At 41.4% G+C, this 20,440-nt stretch overlaps 1 protein-coding gene across 1 annotated transcript in view; it reads left to right on the forward strand.

Moving 5' to 3' along the window:
- Nucleotides 1–20,440, forward strand: part of rsph14 (radial spoke head 14 homolog) — a 631,180-nt gene that overhangs the window by 16,841 nt on the left and 593,899 nt on the right. The window contains exon 3 of the mRNA XM_048555903.2: nt 9,204–9,322. Within this exon, the coding sequence (XP_048411860.2) occupies nt 9,204–9,322 (119 nt within the window). The remainder of the gene's footprint in view (nt 1–9,203; nt 9,323–20,440) is intronic.

The raw sequence follows: 20,440 nt of genomic DNA on the forward strand, positions 1-20,440 counted from the left end.
TCTTGGAAAACTAGTGATTACACAGACTGAGACTCTCAAAATCCCGAGGGGCATAGATAAGGTGAATAGCTAAGGTCTTTTCTCCAGGGTCAGGGAGTCCAGAACTAGAGAGCATAGGTTTAAGGTGAGGAGGGAAAGATTTAAATAGGATCTGAGGGGTGCATATATGGAATGAGTTGCTCGAGGAAGATAGATACAGTTACAACATTCCAAAGATGTTTGGACAAGTACATGGATAAGAAAGGTTTAGAGGGACATGGACCAAACGTAGGTCAATGGAAGTGGTTCAGTTTAGGAAACCTGGTTGACATGGACAACTTGGCCAAAGGCCTGTTCCATAAGTCCATGATTCTATGTTAGGTGTTAGCATTCATCTTTAGCTGACCTGAAACTTGATAGATCTGGCAAATTACAAAACTGTGAAAAGCTTTGCCCTCAATTAATTTTAACCTATGCTTCCTTTTTGGATACTGGGGTATCGAGTCTGTTTTCATAGTCTTGGAGCTAGGTTGACATTCTCATGCAATACAGAGGGAATACTCCTCTATTGGAGGTGCTGTTAGATGTGATAATAAACAGAATTCTGGGAGACATGGCCACATGGTCAACACAACTGTACAGCAGGTCAGAGAGAACCTGATATCAGGGCATGGCTCAGAGGGGAAGGGTGCAGTCAGACAGAGCAGTACTCCACAAGACATCCTCTTTAAGACAGCAAAGAAGGGCAGTGAAACAGAGGGTGGCTGAGAGTCATCACAGCAGAATTCTGGGAGGCATTGCTACACAGTAATCACGACTGTGCAGGAGACCTCTGCAGTATGCACTCTGTGAGATTGTGAAGGAGGGCAGTGAACCAGAAAGCTGCTGAGAGTCATCCTGGTGGAATTCTGGAAGAAATCGCCACAGTCACAATGACTGTTCAGCAGGTCAGAGAGAACCCGGTGTCAAAGTGTGGCTCAGAGGGAAAAGATGCAGTCAGACTGAGCAATACTGATAGGAGACTCGATTGTGAGGAGGATAGACAGGAGATTCTGTGGCTGAGGGCCACAGGGCTTTGTGACAAAGGGATGGCATCCTGCGAAATGAATATAGGCAGTTAGGTAAGAAGTTAAAAAGCAGGACTTCAAGAGATTACAACAGTGCTTAGAGAGGATATTCTTCAGGGGCCTTTGAATGAGGCTGTTTGGCTAGAACTTAGCAACAAGAAGGGAATGGTCACTCTGTTGGGTCGGTAGTATAGACCCCCAAATAGTCAGTGTGTACTAGATATGTAGAGAGATTGCAAATACCTGCAGGAATAATAGAGTAGTTTTGGTTGGAGATTTTAATTTCCCCTGTATTGACTGGGCCACCCAGAGTGTAAAAGGCCCGGACAGGGTAGATGTGGTCAAATGTGTCCAAGAAAGTTTCCTAAACCAATATGTAGAGGGTCCTACTCTGATACATATTACCAGAGAGGAGGTGTTCGCAGTCTTAAAGTGCATTAAGGTAGATAAACTCCTGGGCCTAATCAAGTCCATCCTCGGATGCTGTGGGAGGCTAAGGAAGAAATTGCAGAGGCCCTCGCCGAGATTTTTGCTTCGTCTTTAGCCACTGGTGAAGTTCCAGAAGACTGGAAGGTGGCTCATGTTGTTCCATTGTTTCAAAAAGGTGGCAAAGACAAGCCAAAGAACTACAGGTCAGTGAGCATGTCAGTAGTGGTAGGCAAGTTATTGGAGAGGATCCTGAGGGACAGGATCAACCAACGTTTGGTCTGATTAGTGGATTTGTGCGTGGGAAGTAATCTTTGACAAATCTTTGAGTTTTTCAAAGAGGTAATCAAGAGGATAGATGAGGGTAGGGCAGTGGATGTTGTCTATATGGACTTTAGTTAGGCCTGTGACAAGGTCCTGCATGGCAGGCTAGTTAGGAAAGTTAGGTCACATGGAATCCAGGGAGAGCTAGCTAATTGGATTCAAAATTGGCTCGATGGTAGGAAGCATAGGCTGATGTTTGAAGATTATTTCTCGGACTGGAAGCCTCTCACTAGTGGTGTGCCTCAGGGGTCAGTGCTGGGATCTTTGTTGTTTGTTATTTACCTAACTGATCCGGATGTCAACGTACAAGGCATGATTAATAAGCTTGAGGATGATACAAAATTAGGAGGTATCATTGATAGCGAAGAAGGTTGTCAAAAATTACAGAGGGATCTTGATCAGATGGGAAGTAGGCTGAGGACTGGCAAGTGCAGTTCAGTACAGATAAATGTGAGGTGTTGCACTTATACATTAGAATGATTTAAGACTGTCAACCCGTTGTTTCACTTGTAGCTTATCTCGCTTGCCTAAAGCACATTAGCCCTCATCCAAACAATGTTTTCTCCCACTGTTCACCACTCCATGTTATGATCACTGGCTTATCAAGGATTGATTAACTGTGTGGCTGAGTTTATTTGATACAGTGAAAAACATAAGTTATAGGGTAGAAATTACAGCAAACCAACTGATTTCTGTGTACACAGCGTGCAAATCCATTGCAGAATAACTGGCAGGCAGAGTTTAACAGCGTGGAGTTCGAGGAACACAGCAGGTCATAGCAGCATCAGAGGAGTAGGAGAGTAGATGTTTTGGCTTAGACCCTTCATCGGTACTGGGGAGGGGGAAGGGAGCTGGGAAGTAAACAGAGGGAAGGGGGTGGGCTGGGGGAAGGTAGGTGGGATGATGATAGATGGATGCAGGTAGGGGTATTAGGGATAGGTCAGTGGGAAAGGTGGAGCGGATAAGTGGAGAGGAATATGAACACTTAGTGTCAGGTCCAAGAGGCAGGGATGAGAGGGAGGGTTGAACTTGGAATGAGATCATGAGTGAGGAGATTTTGAAACTGGTAAATTCTATGTTTAGGGCATCAGGTTGTAGGCTCCCAAGGTAGAATATGAGGTGTCGTTCTTTCACTTTGCGTGTGCTGTCATTGTGGCACTGGAGGAGGCCCGGGATGGACATGTCATCAAGGGCCTGGGGGGGGGAGTTAAAACGGTTAGCAACTGGAAGGTATTGCTGATTATAGCATACGGAGCATAGGTGCTCCACAAATCTGTCACCGAGCCTACTTTTGGTCTCACTAATGTAGAGGAGGCCACATCAGGAGCAACAGTTATAGTAGACCAGGTTGGAGGATGTGCAGATGAATCCATCAGATATGCAATGTTTTTCTTGGGCCTGGGATGGAGAGGGGAGGTGTAGGTACATGTGTAGCATCTCCTGTAGTTACAGGGAAAGGTGCCAGGGTGGTAGGGTTGGTGGGGAGTGTGGAGTGGACCAGGGAGTCACGGAATTAGTGATTCTGACAAAAGGCATATAGGGGTGGGGAGGGAAATATCTCTTTGGTGGTGGGGCCGGATTGTAGGTGGTGGGAGTGGCGGAGGATTATTTGCTGGATGTGGAGGTTGGTGAGGTAGTATGTGAAGACCAGGAGTCTCTGTCTTTATTTTTGTTCGGGCGGTGGGGGTGGTTTGAGAGCAGAAATGTGAGAGATGCTGGAGAAGTGGTTGAGGGCGTTTTTGATCAACAGAGGGGGGAAGTTGCGGTCCTTGAAGCAAGAGGACATCTGGGATGTCCTGGAATGGAATGCACCATCTTGGGAGCCGATGCGGCAGAGGCAGAGGAATTGGGAGTAAAGGATCACATTCTTGCAAGAAGGTGGGTGAGAGGAGGTGCAGTGAAGGTGTGAGTCGGTGGGTTTGAAACAGATGTCAGTGCTGAGACGGTTACCGGGTATGGAGACAGACAGGTCCAGGAAGGGGAGGGAGGTATTGGAGATGGTCGAGGTGATTTTGAGATTGGGGTGAAAGGTGTTCGTAAAATTGAACTGTTCAAGCTCCTCATGACAGGCAGAGTTGCAACATTGTGTACACACAGCACATGAAGTCCTTAAAGGTGAACTGTCTTAAACACAAAGTACACGTACAGCAGGAAGAGCTAGGGGAGTTAACAGAGTTCTGCACTTGTTACTAGTTTTATGTGAAAATATTTTAGTAGCAGTAATAATAAAAAGAAAAAGTTTATAGAAGTCAAATTGAAATAACCAAGGATAATGAGTGAGATCAAGATGGTTAAAAGAAAAGCCAGTCAACCACAGTATTGTCTTTCATGTGAAGATGGGGTCTGCTGGATATCCAGTGGAACATAGAACGTCACAGTTGAGAGACACATGACTCAATCTTCCAGAAGCTAAATCCTGTATAATGTGTATAGTTGAAAGTAGATTTAGCCATATTTCTCAGGGCGTAAGTTGTTTAAACTTTTAAAATTATCTAATGCTGTTAATGCCAATTATCTAGGGATCTAACCCAAATTGAATTTCATCAGTTTTCAGTCGTCTCACACACCGATCTCAGCATTAATTGGAAATCAGTGACATTGTTATTGCTGAATTATTATTTCCATTACAACATCTGCAGCATATTTTCATTAAGTAACTATTCATCACTTGTTTGTCATTCAAGCTTGAAACTTGACTGTGATTGTATCTATTTATGCCCATTAATTTCTTAATTGACTGTAAATTTTGATTTTATCAATAAATAATGTTAATGCATGACTTATTGTTTGACTTGTTCTTGAATTAATCAAGGATGGAGAACTTAATTCATGTAAGAAATTACAGATATCATAAGGTTTGCTAAAGTGAGTGCAATATTTACTGTGAACTTCATGCAGTTGGTGAATTATTTAGATATAATGCACTTCCAGATGTAAAATTGTGTCGCAAAACCCCGACAGTTTCTTACCAGAAATTGAACGAAAGAATTAAACATTTATCTGATTCCTTGAATTATATTTGCCTGGTTATCTAAACATCATATTTGCTACATGAAGGTTAAAGTCCTCATCCTAATGTTTACATCAAATTATCACCCTTCTCTAAGGTTTTGGAGCAGATTTGTAGCTCGGATTATGGGTGTTGAGGTTGGTTGGTTCGTCAAGCTGGTTTCTTCCATCGTAGACGTTTCATTGCCATGCTGGGTAACATCCTCACTGCAGCCTCCAGTGAAGCGTGGGCGTGTTTTCCTGCCTGGTTTTTATACTCTGGAGTCCGTTGAGCTGGATTGCCTCACTTTCAGTTTTCCTTCGTAGTGGAATGTATATGGGGTCGAGTTCAATGCGTTTATTAATAGCCTGCTTCATTGAATGCCAGGCTTCTAGGAATTCTCGTGCCTGTCTCTGCCTAGCTTGTCTCAGGATTTTGGTGTTGTCCCAGTCAAAATGGTGGTTCTCCTTATCCATGTGGAATGAGATGAGTATTGGTTGTGTCTTTTTGTAGCCAGTTGGTGTCCATGTACCTTTGTTGTTTGTTTCCTTCCTGTTTGTCCGATGTAGTGTTTCTTACAGTCTCTGCAGGGGATCTTGTAGATGATATTGGTCCTGTCCATGGCAGGGAGTGGGTCTTTAAAGCAGTTGCTAATGCTGCTAGCTCTAAGTTTATCTGCACATATAACATACCATTCCCACTTGAATGTATGTAAGTATTGTTCCTTCATTGTTGCCAAGAGGATCTGGGTGTCCTCGTGCATAAATTGCAGAAAACTAATATGTAGTACAAAATGTTATAAGGGAGGCAAATAGAATTTTGGTGTATGTTGCTAAAGAAATAGATAATAGAAGTAGCAAAGCATTGCTGTAACTGCATAAGACATCAATGAGACTGTACCTGGAATATTACATCTAATTTTGGTCCCCTTACTTGAGGACAGATATAGTTGTGTTGGAGGCAGTTCAGAGGAAGTTCACTAGTTCAAAGATAAGGGATTTGTCTTATGAAAAGAGATTGAGCAGTTCAGGCCTATACTTACGAGTTTAGAAGAATGAGAGGCGATCTAATTGAGGTATATAGGATGCTAATATGGATTGACAAAGACACCATATAAAAGATGTTTTCTCAAGTGAGACAATCTTGAATGAGTGGTCATAGTTTTAGGATAAAGGGTAGAAGATTTAAACAGAGAGAAGGAGCAATTACTTCTTTCAAAGGGTCGTGAGTGTGGAATTCATGATCCCAAAGAGCAGTGGATGCTGGGACTTTGAGTGAATTTGAGCAGGAAACATTTAATTAACAATGGGTTGAAGGGAAAGTGGGCAGGAAAGTGGAGTTGAGGCTGAGATTGAGATCAGCCATAATTGTATCAAATGTTTGGGCTGGCTCAAGGGGCAGAATTGCCTACTCCTGCCCCTAGTTGTTAACGTTTCACGTCCAGTATGAGCTGGGTTCCAAAGAAGAGTCATATTAGACTTGAAACATTAACTCTGTTTCTCTGTCCGCAGATGCTGCCAGGCCTGCTGTGTGTCTGAAACACTTTCTGTTCTTTTCAGATTTCCAACATCTGTATTTTTCTTTTATTTATTTTTTAAATGACCTGTTACGACACATCTCAAGAGCAGGTGGGACTTGAACCCGGTCTTCTAGCCTATGAGTAGAGGCACTGAGAGTGCACTACAAATCCCCCTGCCTCACCTCCCTTTATATTGCTTTTATATAGCTCCAGAGAAAATTGAGAATGGTGATACTTATTGGGCTTTGTACATCAGAGCTGGGTTTCCTGTTGGGCAGTGTTTGTAAGTTTTAATTTGTTATTTGTGTTATTAGGTACATTGGTGGTGGCTGTTTAAAATAAAACAGAAAGAGATGGCATTAGGCCTCTTGTGCACTTGTTGTGTCCCTATCTCTGAGTCAGAATGCCCAGTGCAAATTTTACCTGCTCAAGAGGTATGTTTGAACAAGTTGATTAGAAAATATCCAAAAATAGAATGAACTGGGTTCTTTTCCGGACTGTAGCCTTTCTTTCATGGTTGCGTCTATGCCTGAATTTCTCTGGAGTGGGAGCATACAGTGTCCATAGATGCCCTCAAAACCTTGGGGAATAGGTGGGCTACAGTTGCTCAGATGTATTATATTCATCACCAATAGCATTTTAATTTTATCTTGTCCCTTGTTTGTTCTCTTCGTTTTGTTTTGTATTTTGTTACATTGCTTTTGGTAATTAGTGATTGTCTTTGGATGATGTGTTAACTTGTTAATTGGATGACTGGGAGTATTTTACATGGTAAGAATAAGAGCTGTGTGCTTCCGCAGTCAAGGGTTAGCATCTGGACAGGGAAGGTGTTATGGATCAGACCAAATCCCCTTCAAAGCATTCAGAGAATAGTCTAGATCCTAACCTTTTCTTATTTTAAAGGTAAATGTAAGGTGTTGTGTTCCAGATGCAACTCAATTGGTCAAACTACTGGATTTAAAGCAACACATGCTTTGTTCATCTACGATAGTTGAAATGCAACAAAAGAAAGAAGGAATTGGAATAACTTAACTCTGTTGGAAAACTTACCAGAATAATAGATATAGTACTATCTGTACAAATAGGTAAACGCACTCTTGGCAAAAGGCAAATTCAGAACACAGATTGTCTCACTGACAGAAAACCCCCAGCTTTTTGCTGCAATCAAGAGAGGTAAAAATACCCTTCACTTCTTCAAGACCCCAACAACTGCTAAAGGCTAAACTAAAAATCCTGATTCTGTGGGTTGGAGATTGACCACACCCATTCAGGTGATAGATTCTGTCACCCAATAGAAGTTCCAACGTAAAAATAACACACCTCAGGCTTCACAAGTTACTTATTCTCTCATAGGTTGCTTGGTACCTGTCCCCCAGTCTTTCTCTAAAAGAAACCAGGACAAAATACGCCTCTTAAAGCCACAGTATTGCCGCAAAGGGGAAGATGGGATTTGGTGTTTGTGCCAAATTATAAATCTACAATAAAACCCTTATCGATCTCAGGAAATATTTTTCTGCTGGATTCAAAATATTGATACAATCTGCTGAACATGGAAGATTTTTGAAGATCAGAAATAGGCAGCTGTACACTTGGAAAAGAATAAGGAATACAGAAGACCTTGAGGCTGCAGTCACATTTCACAAAGCTTGCAGCCACTTTTCATGTTGCCTTATATTGCAAGGGGCTGGACTATCAAAGCTGGGAACTTTTTGTAACAATTGTACAGGACATTAGTGAGGGTACTTGGAATGTTAGGGTGATTCCTGGGATGAAGGTGCTGTGTTATGAGGTGAGAATGAGTATGTGGGGATATATTCATTGGATTTTGGAAGAATGAGAGGTAATCTTATTGAAACATATAATCCAGAACGAGGGAAACATTTTACAAATAAGGATTTTTTGATTTGGGATGGCAACGAGGACAGATTTCTCTTTGTCGTTTATGTCTTTAGAATTCTTTTCCACAAAGAAGTGTGGAGTCGGCACACTGAATATATTCAAGGCTGAGTTAGACAGATTTTTGATTGGAAAAGTAGTTAAGCTTTGTGGCAGTCATCAGGAAAGTGGCGTTAAGGCAACAAATAGATCACTCATGATCTTATTGAATGTAGGAAGAGGCTTGATGGAATAAATGGCCTACTCATTAAAGTCTTGTGTTTTGAGATATGGTGCTGGCTGGTGCAGAAATCAGGGAACCTGATGGGGTTCTCATTTATTGCCATCTTCCAGCATGTGGGGAAGGAGTGAGAAGTTACAGCCCTAGTGGGAATGTTGGGATTGAAGTTTAGGATGGGATGGTGAGAGGGTGATTGACAAATCTGGCAGAATTCGTCCAACTCTCTGTTCTCCTGCTACATTTCGGAGACTATTGAGGGAGGACAATTCCATCTTTAGCTGTGTTCTCTTGTAATATTTTTCATTTTGAAACATTTCTATTTGATTATATCAAGAAAAAGGAGTAGTGACAATGACTTTTAAGATATACTGCCATATCTCCTTTCAGATAAAAAAAGCAAAGGATAGGAATCACTAAACAGCTGCACAAAATAAAATTGCACTGTAGCCATACTGGATGTGTGAAAGCCATTCTGAAAGTTGATAAATTTTAGTCGTGAAAAGAATTGAATGCAGTGCTGGTATTTAAAAAATAATAATTCCAGTAAATATAGGTATATTTTCTTTCTGGTAAACTCATGATGCACACAAATCAACTGATTTATATAATGTTTTATGAAGCACTACAAATATAAATGTTACTTGAATCGCTGGAATTTTGTATTCTCAAAATTAAGATTATATTTTTAGTGATAAGCAGGTAACAGCTTGTCTTATGTTTATATCAAGTTTGTTGTACAGTGTTTTCCTTTTTATTTACTCCTTGTTTTCTTTTCTCCTGCAGATTTGCATTTTTGGAAAATGATGTCATTATGCCATTGTCTGAGCTGCTTGAAGATCCTGAGGACATCTGTCGCAAAAACATGCATATGGTTCTGGAGATGTTCTCGCAAATCCCAGCAGGTAGGAACCTAAATTTAACAGAATGAACAGAAAAGGTATGTTGAGCAAAGGAGTAAATATTGTTAGTAGCATTTGTGCTCTTTAAATTTGACATACAAGTTTTATTGTTTGGGAAACTGATATTTCTAGTGTTGAACTAATATTTGAACTTCCCTAAAACTAGGTAGTGTTATTACTGGTATGCATCATTCCAGTATTATCTGCGAACAGCATTTAATTCTTAGACAGAAAACTCAAATTTATGTGTAGTATTTCTTGCTTTGCCTGCTGGCCCCCACATTACCTACTGTATTATTGAGAATGTTTAGTGATTAGTTGCGACCAATTATTTTCTCATGATTGAGGAAGATGACACAGATTGGTAGATACTACTATAGCATCTGAAGGGAGATTAAATCACATGGCCATAGCTTTGTTATATTTTTCCATGCATAGTTCAGGCATGTGTTGGATGATACTATGACAAGTATGTGTAATTTGAAATTAATTGCTTTATTAAATGGTTCACTTATATTCGTGACAATTCTTGGCTTTTGAGTAGTAAAGCCCTACTTTTCGAAAATTTGCACACATTTGTCTTAGCTTTTGCATCATAAAAGCAAAAGATTCTTCATCTACTATGCATTTGAATATGGAAAACAAAAGAGCAATGAGAAGCCATAGATATTTTGAAAACACTGAAGCTGCAAAGACAGTTTGCTTATTTAAAGGTTGGATTGAAACTGTGATAAAACTATATTCTTTACTTGTATTTGTATGGGACTGGAATTGAAGAAAGATTATGCAACATCTGTTTCCTGCTATTTAGAGAGGTATTTTTGGAGTGAGCAAGAAAGGAATTGTAAGGGCCTTGCTAAGGGCTTTTAAAGCTATGAGGATTTTGATAGAATGGATAGAGAAGAAAAATTACCTTTGATTGGGTAATTATTGATGAGGAAAGTTGGGTTGATGCTGGAGTGGAGAAAAAACATCCGCATAGACTGGTTGGGCCAAATTGCCTGTTTCTGTGCCATAAGTCCTGTGTAATCCAATAAAAGTAAATGAAAGCTAGAAAAACTGCAAAGAGGGACTTTGCAGATGTGAAAGGCACTGAGAGAAAGCAGTCCACATTTGTGGTTGAAACAGATATTACTTAATTTTATTTCAAATTTCTAACATCCTGTAGTGTTTTGCTTTCGTTGTCATGCAATCCTTTGCACCCTGTAAGGGATAAAAAGCCATGAATATTTGAAGCAGAAGAATTTCTAAGTTGATGAAAAGAGGGTGGGTTCAGCATGATCGGTTTTAGATTTCGCTTATAAAGGCTGATGAAATAATTTCTGTAATCGACTTTTATAATGCTGTGAATATCTGTGTGGCTCAGGAGCTTTGGTCAGTTACATCAGAGTTCAGTGAAATCAGTATAACACACGTACCTGTCTGTTATAGTTAGGAAGAACTGAGCTCAACAGATGTAAATAGATTTGGCATTTGAGTCAAGCATTTGAGATGGTGATTATAAGCAAGGCTCCAGCAGTTACGTGCTTGAAACAGGAGATAAAGTATGTCTAAACTAGATTTCATTTTTATTAAATATGGTTTAGTTTGTATAAAAAACTTAAATAAATATTTTGCCTAAAATAAATTCAGAAGTGCCTTCTGAAATCATGTTTAAGCCTATAATTTATTCCCGAAGTGAAAACTGCAAGCAGTATAAGAAATTATTCTTATGCGTGGATACGTTAACAATGCAAGATTGTAAATTTGATAACATTGTATTTACTATTCAGCTTTTTAAAATAATTCTATATGTAAGTAGTATCATTGAATATCTCTGTACAGAATGAGGAATTAACTGTCCAACTATTTTGATTTTGCAGTTCCTAAACACATCCTGTTTAATTTGTTGGTGTCTGAAAGCTGAATCGCCCCATAGCCACTGTAAAATAGTATTGTTAATTGAAATTTATTGTATGTTGAGAGGTTTACCTATGTTTTTGCTAATTCTTTTATGGGATGTGGTATTGTTTGCGAGACGAATATATTTGTCCATCCCAATTGCTTTTGAGGAGATAGTGAGCTGCCTTCTTGAAGCAATGCCGATAATGTAATATTTGTACACTCAGAGAATGCCACGAGGAAGGGAGTTCAGGGATTTGAATCCAGTGACAGTGAAGGAAAGTTGAAATTGGCACAAGTCACAGTGGCTTGGAGGGAAACATGCAGATCGTGTTCCCATATGTCTGCTGCCCTTGTCCTTGTGATGGTAGGGATTGTATGTTTGGAAGTGCGGTTTGTATGTGCATGGTGAGCTGTTTACGGTGCATCGTCATTCTGCTATGACTGTAGCAGTGGTGTGGTGTGAATACTTAAGTTGTGGATGGGGCAGTTATTGAGCAATCTGCTTTTTCCTGAATGGCGTTGAATGTCTTGAGTGTTGTTGGAACTATACCTATATGGTAATTATTCCATCACACTCTTGATTTGTTTCTTGTAGATTTTAGGTAGACATTGGCAAATCAGGAGGCGTATTACTTTACACAGAATTTGTGGCCTTTGACTTGTTGTAGCGGCAATATTAATACAGCTGATCCAGTTTAGCTTCTGGTCAATGGTAGCTTCCAAGATGTTGGCAGTGGGAGATTCAGTGATGGAAATATGATAAAGTGCCAAGGGGAGATTGTTAGATTCTTCTAATTTGTAGATGCCCATTGTCTGGCACTTCTGTGGTACAAATATTATTTGCCACTTATCAACTCATGCTAAAATGCTATCCAAGTTACTTTGTTACTCTTGGTGAGAAGTGATGAATCAGCTCCCTTCTTTTAAATGCACTCGGTTGGCTGCAAACAACAATCTTTAATTTTCTTCAGTTCACAGCTATCACGCTTCAATTCAAATGTAAGTTTGCTCAGTTAAAAAATAGAATTAACCAATGTGATTTTCTTGAGTGATAGAAAAGAAATGTTTTTATCCACTAAACCCAAGAAAATAATAAATTATAACATCAAACACAGATATAAAGTTTTGAAATAAAGAAGGTACAGTACAATCAGAAGATAAAGAATGTGCAGTTGCTTATTCCTTAAATTGCTAAAATTGTATCCGAGACCATGGACTTTTAATTGACGTCTGGTGTTCTGAGCAGTACTGAAATCTGTAAAATCCTGACCTTCTTGGATATTTCCCTGATTTGTTTTATCAATGAAGGATGCCAAGATGGACCATCCACTTGACAATTCTGTCTGAAGATCTTTTGTGAATGCTTCAGCCTTATCTTTTGAACTTTTGAGTGTTGGATTTTTCCATTGTTGAGGATTTGTGAAACTTCCTCCTCCACTGAGTTAAAGATAATGGGAACTGCAAATGCTGGAGAACCCAAGATAACAAAGTGTGGAGCTGGATGAACACAGCTCGCGGGAAACCAAGTGGAGGCTTGAGGACTGCTTTGCAGAACACCTACGCTCGGCTCGCAATAAACAACTGCATCTCCCAGTCGCGAACCATTTCAACTCCCCCTCCCATTCCTTAGACGATATCTCCATTCTGGGCCAACTGCAGATGCCACCCGAAGGTTGCAGGAACAGCACCTCATGATCCACTTGGGAACCCTGCAGCCCAGTGGTATCAATGTGGATTTCACAAGCTTCAAAATCTCCCCTCCCCCTACTGCATCCCAAAACCAGCCCAGTTTGTCCCCGCCTCCCTAACCTGTTCTTCCTCTCACCTATCCCCTCCTCCCACCTCAAACCACACCCCCATCGCCTACTTACTAAGCTCATCCCGCCTCCTTGACCTGTCCGTCCTCCCCGGACTGACCTATCCCCTCCCTACCTCCCCACCTACACTCACCTCTACAGGCTCCATCCCCACCTCTTTAACTTGTCTGTCTCCTCTCCACCTATCTTCTCCTCTATCCATCTTTGATCCGCCTCCCCCTCACTCCCTATTTATTTCAGAACCGTCTCCCCCTCCCCCTTTTCTGATGAAGGGTCTAGGCCCGAAATGTCAGCTTTTGTGCTGCTAAGATGCTGCTTGGCCTGCTGTGTTCATCCAGCTCCACACTTTGTTATCTCCTCCACTGAGTTATTCAGTTGTCTACCGGTATTAATAAATGGATGTGGCAGGACTGCAGCGCTTTGATCTGAACAGAGGGTGCTGCTGAGAAGTAACTGAGGAGCATTTTGATAGCAGACGGCTCAGTCACCAGTGATCACCCAGGAGCGAATTAAAGGGAGGCAAACTATAGCAAAGCCACCATTTTTGAAGCGGTCGTTTTGGGAAAGGCTGCTTTATGGTTAAAGTGCTGCTGGAGGTTTAAGTGTGGGCCTTGTTAGGTACTGGACTTCAGTGAGTAGGGCGATCCGCATCAAGGAAAGGGCAAGGTAAGATTCTATTCCTTGTTTTAGAGTAATGGAGCAGAGATGGCAGTTAGGGCAGTGGCGTGCCCCTCATTCAAGATGTGGGAGCAATCTAGTGTCCCTGCCACAATGTCTGCAGGAAGTGTGGCCAGGTGCAGCTTGTCATAGACTGAATGGTTTGGTTAGAGATCCAGTTGGACACATTGAAGAGCACTATTGTGGGCAGAGAGTGTGATAGATAATAGTTACAGGTTCAGTTGGGTAGATGGGTGACTGCCAGGAAAAGCAGGCAGGTAGTGCAGAAGTCTCCTGTGGCAATTCCACTCTCTAACAGGTATACCGTTTTGGAGACTAGTCGGGGCGACAGCATCTCTGGGAATTACAGCAGCAACAGTCAGGTCTGTGGAACCACGACTGGATTTGCTGTAGGCCAGTGTAAGGCAAAGTCCAAGCAAGAGTTAGTTGTAAGGTACTTGCTAGTCAGGAGCACAATCAGGTGTCTCTGTGGTCGCAATGAAGACTCTTGGATGGTGTGTTGCTTCCCTGATGCCAGTTCAAAGGTTGTGTGAAATTCTTGAGGGTGAGAGTGAGTGGTTGTTGTACTCATTGATACCAACAACATAGACAGGGAAAGGGATGTGGTCCTGAAGAGTGATTATGGGGAGATAGGCAGAAGGTTAAAATACAGGACTTCAAGGCTAGTAACTTGTGGACTACTTCCGGTGTCATGCATTAGCGAGAGTAGGAATAGGAGGATTTCGTAGATGAATGTATGGCTTGAGAGCTGGTGCAGACGGCAGGGATTCAGATTTGTGGATCATAGGGATCTTCTCTGGGATGACCTGTATTAGAGGGATGGGCTACACTTGAACTGGACGGGGACCAATATCCTGGTGGAGAGATTTGCTCGAGCTCCTCGTGATGGTTTAAACTAGTATGGCAGTGGGTGGTATCCAAAGCAGTAGGGAGACAAAAAAGAAGGTTGACAACAGTGCAGAAGTTAATGAGAACAAGTTGAATAGTAAAGGCTATTTTGTTAATCCTAGTACTAGATGGAGCAGGAAAGAGCCTGGCAGGAAACAATGGAAGTCTGGGTTAAACTGCATTTATTTCAATGCAAGAAGCCTGACAGGTAAGAGAAAGTGAACTTGGGGCGTAAATGGGTTCATGGGACTGCGACATTATAGCTATTATAGAAATGTTGCTGAGGGAAGTATTAGACTGGCAGCTCAATGTTCTAGAGTACAGATGCTATATGAAGTATAGAAGGGGAGGCAAGAGAGAAGGAGTTTTGCGTTTTAATTACGTAGAACATCTTGGCAGTACTGAGAGAAGACATTCTTGATGGCTCATCCGCTGGGTGTATAGGAGTAGAACTGAGAAATGAAAAGAGGGCTATCACTTTGATAGCATATATTATAGATTCCTGCATAGTCACTGGGAGATTGAGGAGCAATTTGTAAGGAGATTGCAGATAGCTGCAACAACAATAGTGTTGTAATAGTGGGGTATTTTAACTTTCTTAATGTTGGCTGGGACGGAGATAAATTTGTTAAGTGTGCTCAGGAAGAATTTCTCATGTTATGTAGATGGCCTACTGGAGAAGAAGCAAAATTTCATGTCCCCTTGGGAAATAAGGCAGGGCAAGTGATGGAAGTCTTAGTGGGGGAACACTTTTGGGATCGGTGATCATAATTTCATTAGTTTTAAAATAGCTATGGAAAAGGCTAGATCTGGTCAACAACAATACGGCAAAGCCAATTTTGACTGTATGAGACAGGAGTTTCCAAAAGTAGATTGGGAGAGGCTGTTTGCAGGCAAAGGGATGTTTGGTAAAAGGGAGGCATTCAAAATTAAGGTAACAAGGATTTGGGACCAGTGATTTGCTGTTAGAATGAAGGATAAGGCTGGCAGGAGTAAGTTACTATGGATGACTTGAGTTATTGAGACCCTGGTCAAGTAAAAGAAGGAGGCAGCTGGGATCAAGTGAACTTTTTGGAATGTAGAGGTTGTTGGAGTACACTTGAGAGAAATCAGGAGGGCTGAAAGCTTTCATGAGATGGCTTTGGCAGATAAGGCAAAAGAGAATCCAAAAAGATTCTACAAGTACATGAAGTACAAAAGATTAACTGGGACAGAACAGGGCCTCTTAAAGATCAACAATATCATTTATGTGAGGAGCCGCAAGAGATGGATGAGATCCTAAATGAATATGTTTCGTCTATATTTACCTTTTGAGAAGGGCCTGGATGCTAGGGCACTTGGGGAAATAAACCATTATGTCTTGAAGAGAGTCCACTTTGCAGAGGAGGAGGTGCTGGAAGTCTTAAAATACTTTAAGGTAGATAAATCCCTGAGACCTGCTGAAGTGTGTTCCAGGACTTTGTGTGGGAGGCCAGGGAGGAAATTGTAGAGCCCCTAGTATCATCAACAGTCACGATTGAAGAGCCCTATGATTGGAGGGTGGCTAATGTTGTATTATTATTTAAGAAAGGCTGTAGGGAAACACCTGAAAACTATAGAACAGTGAGCCTAACATCTGTGGTGGGTAAGTTGTTAGCGGGGATATTGAGAGACAGGTTCCCCAGGCATTTGGAGAGACAAGGACTCATTTGGGACAGTTAGTATGATTTTGTGAGTGGGAAATTGTGTTTCATGAATTTGATTGAGTTTTTTTAAGAGATGACCAAGAAAGTAGCTGAGGGCAATGTGGTAGATGTTGTCTATATGTACCTTAGCAAGGCCTTTGACAAGGTACCTCATGGTAGGTTGTTGAGTAAGGTTAAGTCACTTGGCATCCAGTCACAGCTTGCCAGTTGGACTCAAAATTGGCTTCACAGTCGAAGACAGAGTAAGGTGGTAGAGGTTGTTTTTCAGACCAGAGGCCTGTGACCAGCGGCATGCCATAGGGCTCAATGCTGAGTCCCCTGTTATTTGTTATTTATATAAATGAATTGGATGTGGATTTAGGAGGTAGGATTGCAGATGACACCAAGATTGGCAATATGGTGGACAGTGAAGAAATTTATCTGGGAATGCAGTGAGATTGTGATCAACTGGGCCTGTGAACTGTGCAGTGGCAGATGCAGTTTAATTTAGATAAATGCAAGGTGTTACATTTTGGTGGGACAGACGAGGGGAGGACTTACACAGTTGTAGGCAAACAGGAGACTGGAAGAACACAGCAACGCCAGGCAACATCTGGAGGAAAGGCACAGTCAACGTTTCAGGTATTACCCTTCTTCAGGAAGGTAGGGCTTCAGGTAGGGCCCTGGAGAGTGTTATAGAACAGAGAGATGTAGGGTACAGGTTCATATTTTCTTCAAAGTGGAATCACAAGTAGACAGGTTGGTGAAGAAGACTTTCAGCTTACTTGCTTTCATTGGCCAGAGCATTGAGTGTACGAATTAGGATGCCTTGTTGCAGCTAAACAAGACTTTGATGAGGCCACATTTGGAGTACTACATGCTGTTCTGGTCAGCCTACTATAGAAAGGATATTATTAAACTAGAAAGAATGCAGAAAAGATTTACTAGAATGCTACCTGGACTGGAAGATTTGAGTTATAAGGAGGGGCTGGAAAGACTGAACACTGAATGGTTGCCTTATTGAGATCTGTAAAATCATAAGAGGCATAGACAAGGTAGGTAGCTAACAGCTTTTCCCCATGGTAGGGAAGACTAAAACTAGAAATCCTAGGTTTTTGGCGAGTGTAGAATGATAAAAAGGGTACAGAAGGAAATTTTTTTTCACATGGAGAGTGGTGAGCATCTGGAATGGGCTGCCAAAGATTGTGGTGGAAGCAAGTGCATTTTGTCATTTAAGAAACATGAAGACAGGTACATGGATGGTATAGGCACAGAGGGGTATGAACCAAACACAGGCAAATGGAACTAGTTTAGTTATGAAAATTGGGCAGCATGGGTCAGTTGGGCTGAAGGGCATGTTTCAATGCTGCAGACCTCTATAACTCTAGCTAATTCATTTGTTGTGGGATTACTTAGCTTTGTCTATCTCTTGCTGCTTATGCTGTTCGGGACACAAGTAGTCCTATTTGGTAGCTTCACCAGGTTGACAGCTCATTTTTAGGGATGTCTGGTGCTGTTCCTGGAATGCCCTCCTGCACTCTCCATTGATCCCCTGGCTTGAGGGTAATAGTTCAGTCGGGTTGATGCTGGATCAAGAGTTTGCTGATTGTGGTGGAGTATAAATCTGCTACAATTGATGTCCTTTGTGCCTCATGGATCCCAGTCTTTCATTGCTAGATCTGTTAGCACAGTAACAGTGCTACATAACATGGTTATTCTCATTATGAAGTTGGGACTTCGTCTCAACAGGACTGTGCACTGGTCACTCTTACTGATGCTGTCATAGACAGATGCATCTGCAGCCGGCAGATTTTTAAGGATGAGGTCAAGGACGTGTTTTCTTCTTGTTGGCTCCTTTGCTACCTGCTAAGACACAGTCTAGCAGTTGTGTCCTTTAGGACCCAAACAGCTTGATCAGTAATGCTGCTGCTGAGTCACTCTTAGTGGTGAACATTGAAATCCCCCACCTTGAGTACATTTTGTGCATTCTTACTGCTGTCAATACTTCCTCCAAGTGTTGTTCAACAAGGAGGAGGACTGGTTCTTCAGCCTAGAGAAGACAGTGCATGGTAATCAGCAGGAGGTTTACTTGTTCATGCTTAATCTGAAGCACTAAAGGTTCATGGAATCCACAGTCAATGTTGAGGACTCCCAGGGCAACTCCCTCCCGAAAATGTACCTCTGTTGGGTCTGCTGCTGGTGGGGTAGGACATATCTGAGGAGGTGATGGTGGTGTCTGGGACATTGAATCATATCTTGCTGACAATGAGTATGATTATGTCAAACTGTTGCTTGATTAGTCTGTGAGACAGCTATCCCAATTTTGGTGCCAACCCCCAGATATTAATAAGGGGGACTTTTCAATATTGACAGAGCTGTTTCTGCTGTTGTCTTTCCAGTTACATTCCTTTGTAGAGTCTTTGTAGCGATTGATACAATTGAATGGCTTGCTAGGACATTTGAGAGGGCAATTGAGAGTCAACCACAGCGTTGTGGGTCTGGAGTCAAATGTAGACCATACCAGGTGGGGGTGACAGATTTCTTTCCCTGAAGGAATTTAGCGAGCTAAATAGTTTTATCCAACACTCAAGAATATTTCATGGTTGTCAGTAGATTAATTACAGATTTTCTTTTATGAATTCAAATTCCACCAGCTGTAGTGACAGGATTCAAACCTGGATGATTGGCAGAAGACTGATGGGGCGCTAAATGGCTGGGTTGCATTTGTCCTACTTTTTGAGAATTGGACATACCTAGGAAATTTGCCATATTTTGGTTAGGTGCCAGTGTTGTTGTATTGGAGCAGCTCAGTTTAGGGATGTAGCTAAATCTGGAGCATCAGTCCAACTGTTGGAGTGCTCTCAGGACTTATAACCTTTGTTGCATTCATTGCTTTCAGCCATCGTGTAGAGTAAATCAAATTGGCTGAAGATTGGCATCTGTGATGCTGAGGACCTTACAAGGAGGCTGAGATAGATTATCCACTGAGCACTTTTGACTGAAAATGGTTGCAGAAGCCTCAGCCTTAGCAGTTGCACAGTTTCTGAGCTTCTCCATCATTGAGGATTATGAAACTGGCGGAACTTCTTTCTCCTGTTAACTGTTTAATTGCGCACTAGCATTCATAACTGGATAGGGCTTGCAAGTAGTCCTGTGTTATAGTTTCACTAGGCTAACTGCTCAGTTTTTAGGTATGCCTGTTGCTGCTTTTGGTATACCATCATGCACTTGTAGTTGAACCAGGTAATTTAATTAAATGCTTCTGAATTCAGTTTGAAGGAGTCCTTAAGAGCAGGGATTTTTTTCCGGAAAAAGGAGTTTGTTCAGAACAGTTAAGTGAATTTGTTATCTCACTGAAAGAATCTCAGTTGTGTGAATCAAAGAAAAAAGCATTGTACCTCACAGGATCAAACCAGAAATATTTAAATCAATCTACAGATTTGATTGATAAGGAAAATTGCTCTGAAATTTGATTCACTGTAAAGTGATAGTGTAAGGGAGTAGCTGGGAGTTTGATTTGCTGGGTGTTTGAAATCTTTTAACTGTTATACGTGGTAACTTGGTATGTTTTATTTTAGTTTACTTAATCAGAAGCAATACACGTCCGTTTAATTGTTAGAACGAAATCTGCAGCCTTGTGTGACTACAATTATGTTTCAGTGAAATATCACAACATAAATGGAAAAGAAAAGTATGATCCGCCGAGCTAGATTTCATTCTGGGATCTGACTTGTCAAGCTGGGATTACAAAACTACTGACAAGGGTTTCATCATCATCATTAGACTTGATCTTGGTTCTGGATTTATTAATTAAATTACATTTCACCATCTGCATGTCCTCAGAGAATTAGGCTAGATCTCTAGATCTCTAAGCTGGTGACAGTACCACTGCATGCGTCCTACTCCTGCTCCTCATTCAGCCTTAAGGTGGGTGATGTCTGAGGTCCTTCCCAATCTGTTGTATTATGTGAGACAGATTGGGAGGGCGATCAATGTTTTATTTTGTCTGCCCTACCGCCTCCATATATGATGATGGTGGGTCAGACAATTCACTGCTGTCTTTCTTGTGGGCACAATATCCCTTTCAACTGTCAGTTTTAATGAGGTCATCAATATTTCTTGTTCAAAGAACTTTAAAATCTTAATAGAAATGAAGAACAGTTAGAATTTCTTTATTTTTATTTTATGTT

The sequence above is a fragment of the Stegostoma tigrinum genome, chromosome 26, assembly GCF_030684315.1.
Source record: "Stegostoma tigrinum isolate sSteTig4 chromosome 26, sSteTig4.hap1, whole genome shotgun sequence".
Classification (NCBI taxonomy): domain Eukaryota; kingdom Metazoa; phylum Chordata; class Chondrichthyes; order Orectolobiformes; family Stegostomatidae; genus Stegostoma; species Stegostoma tigrinum.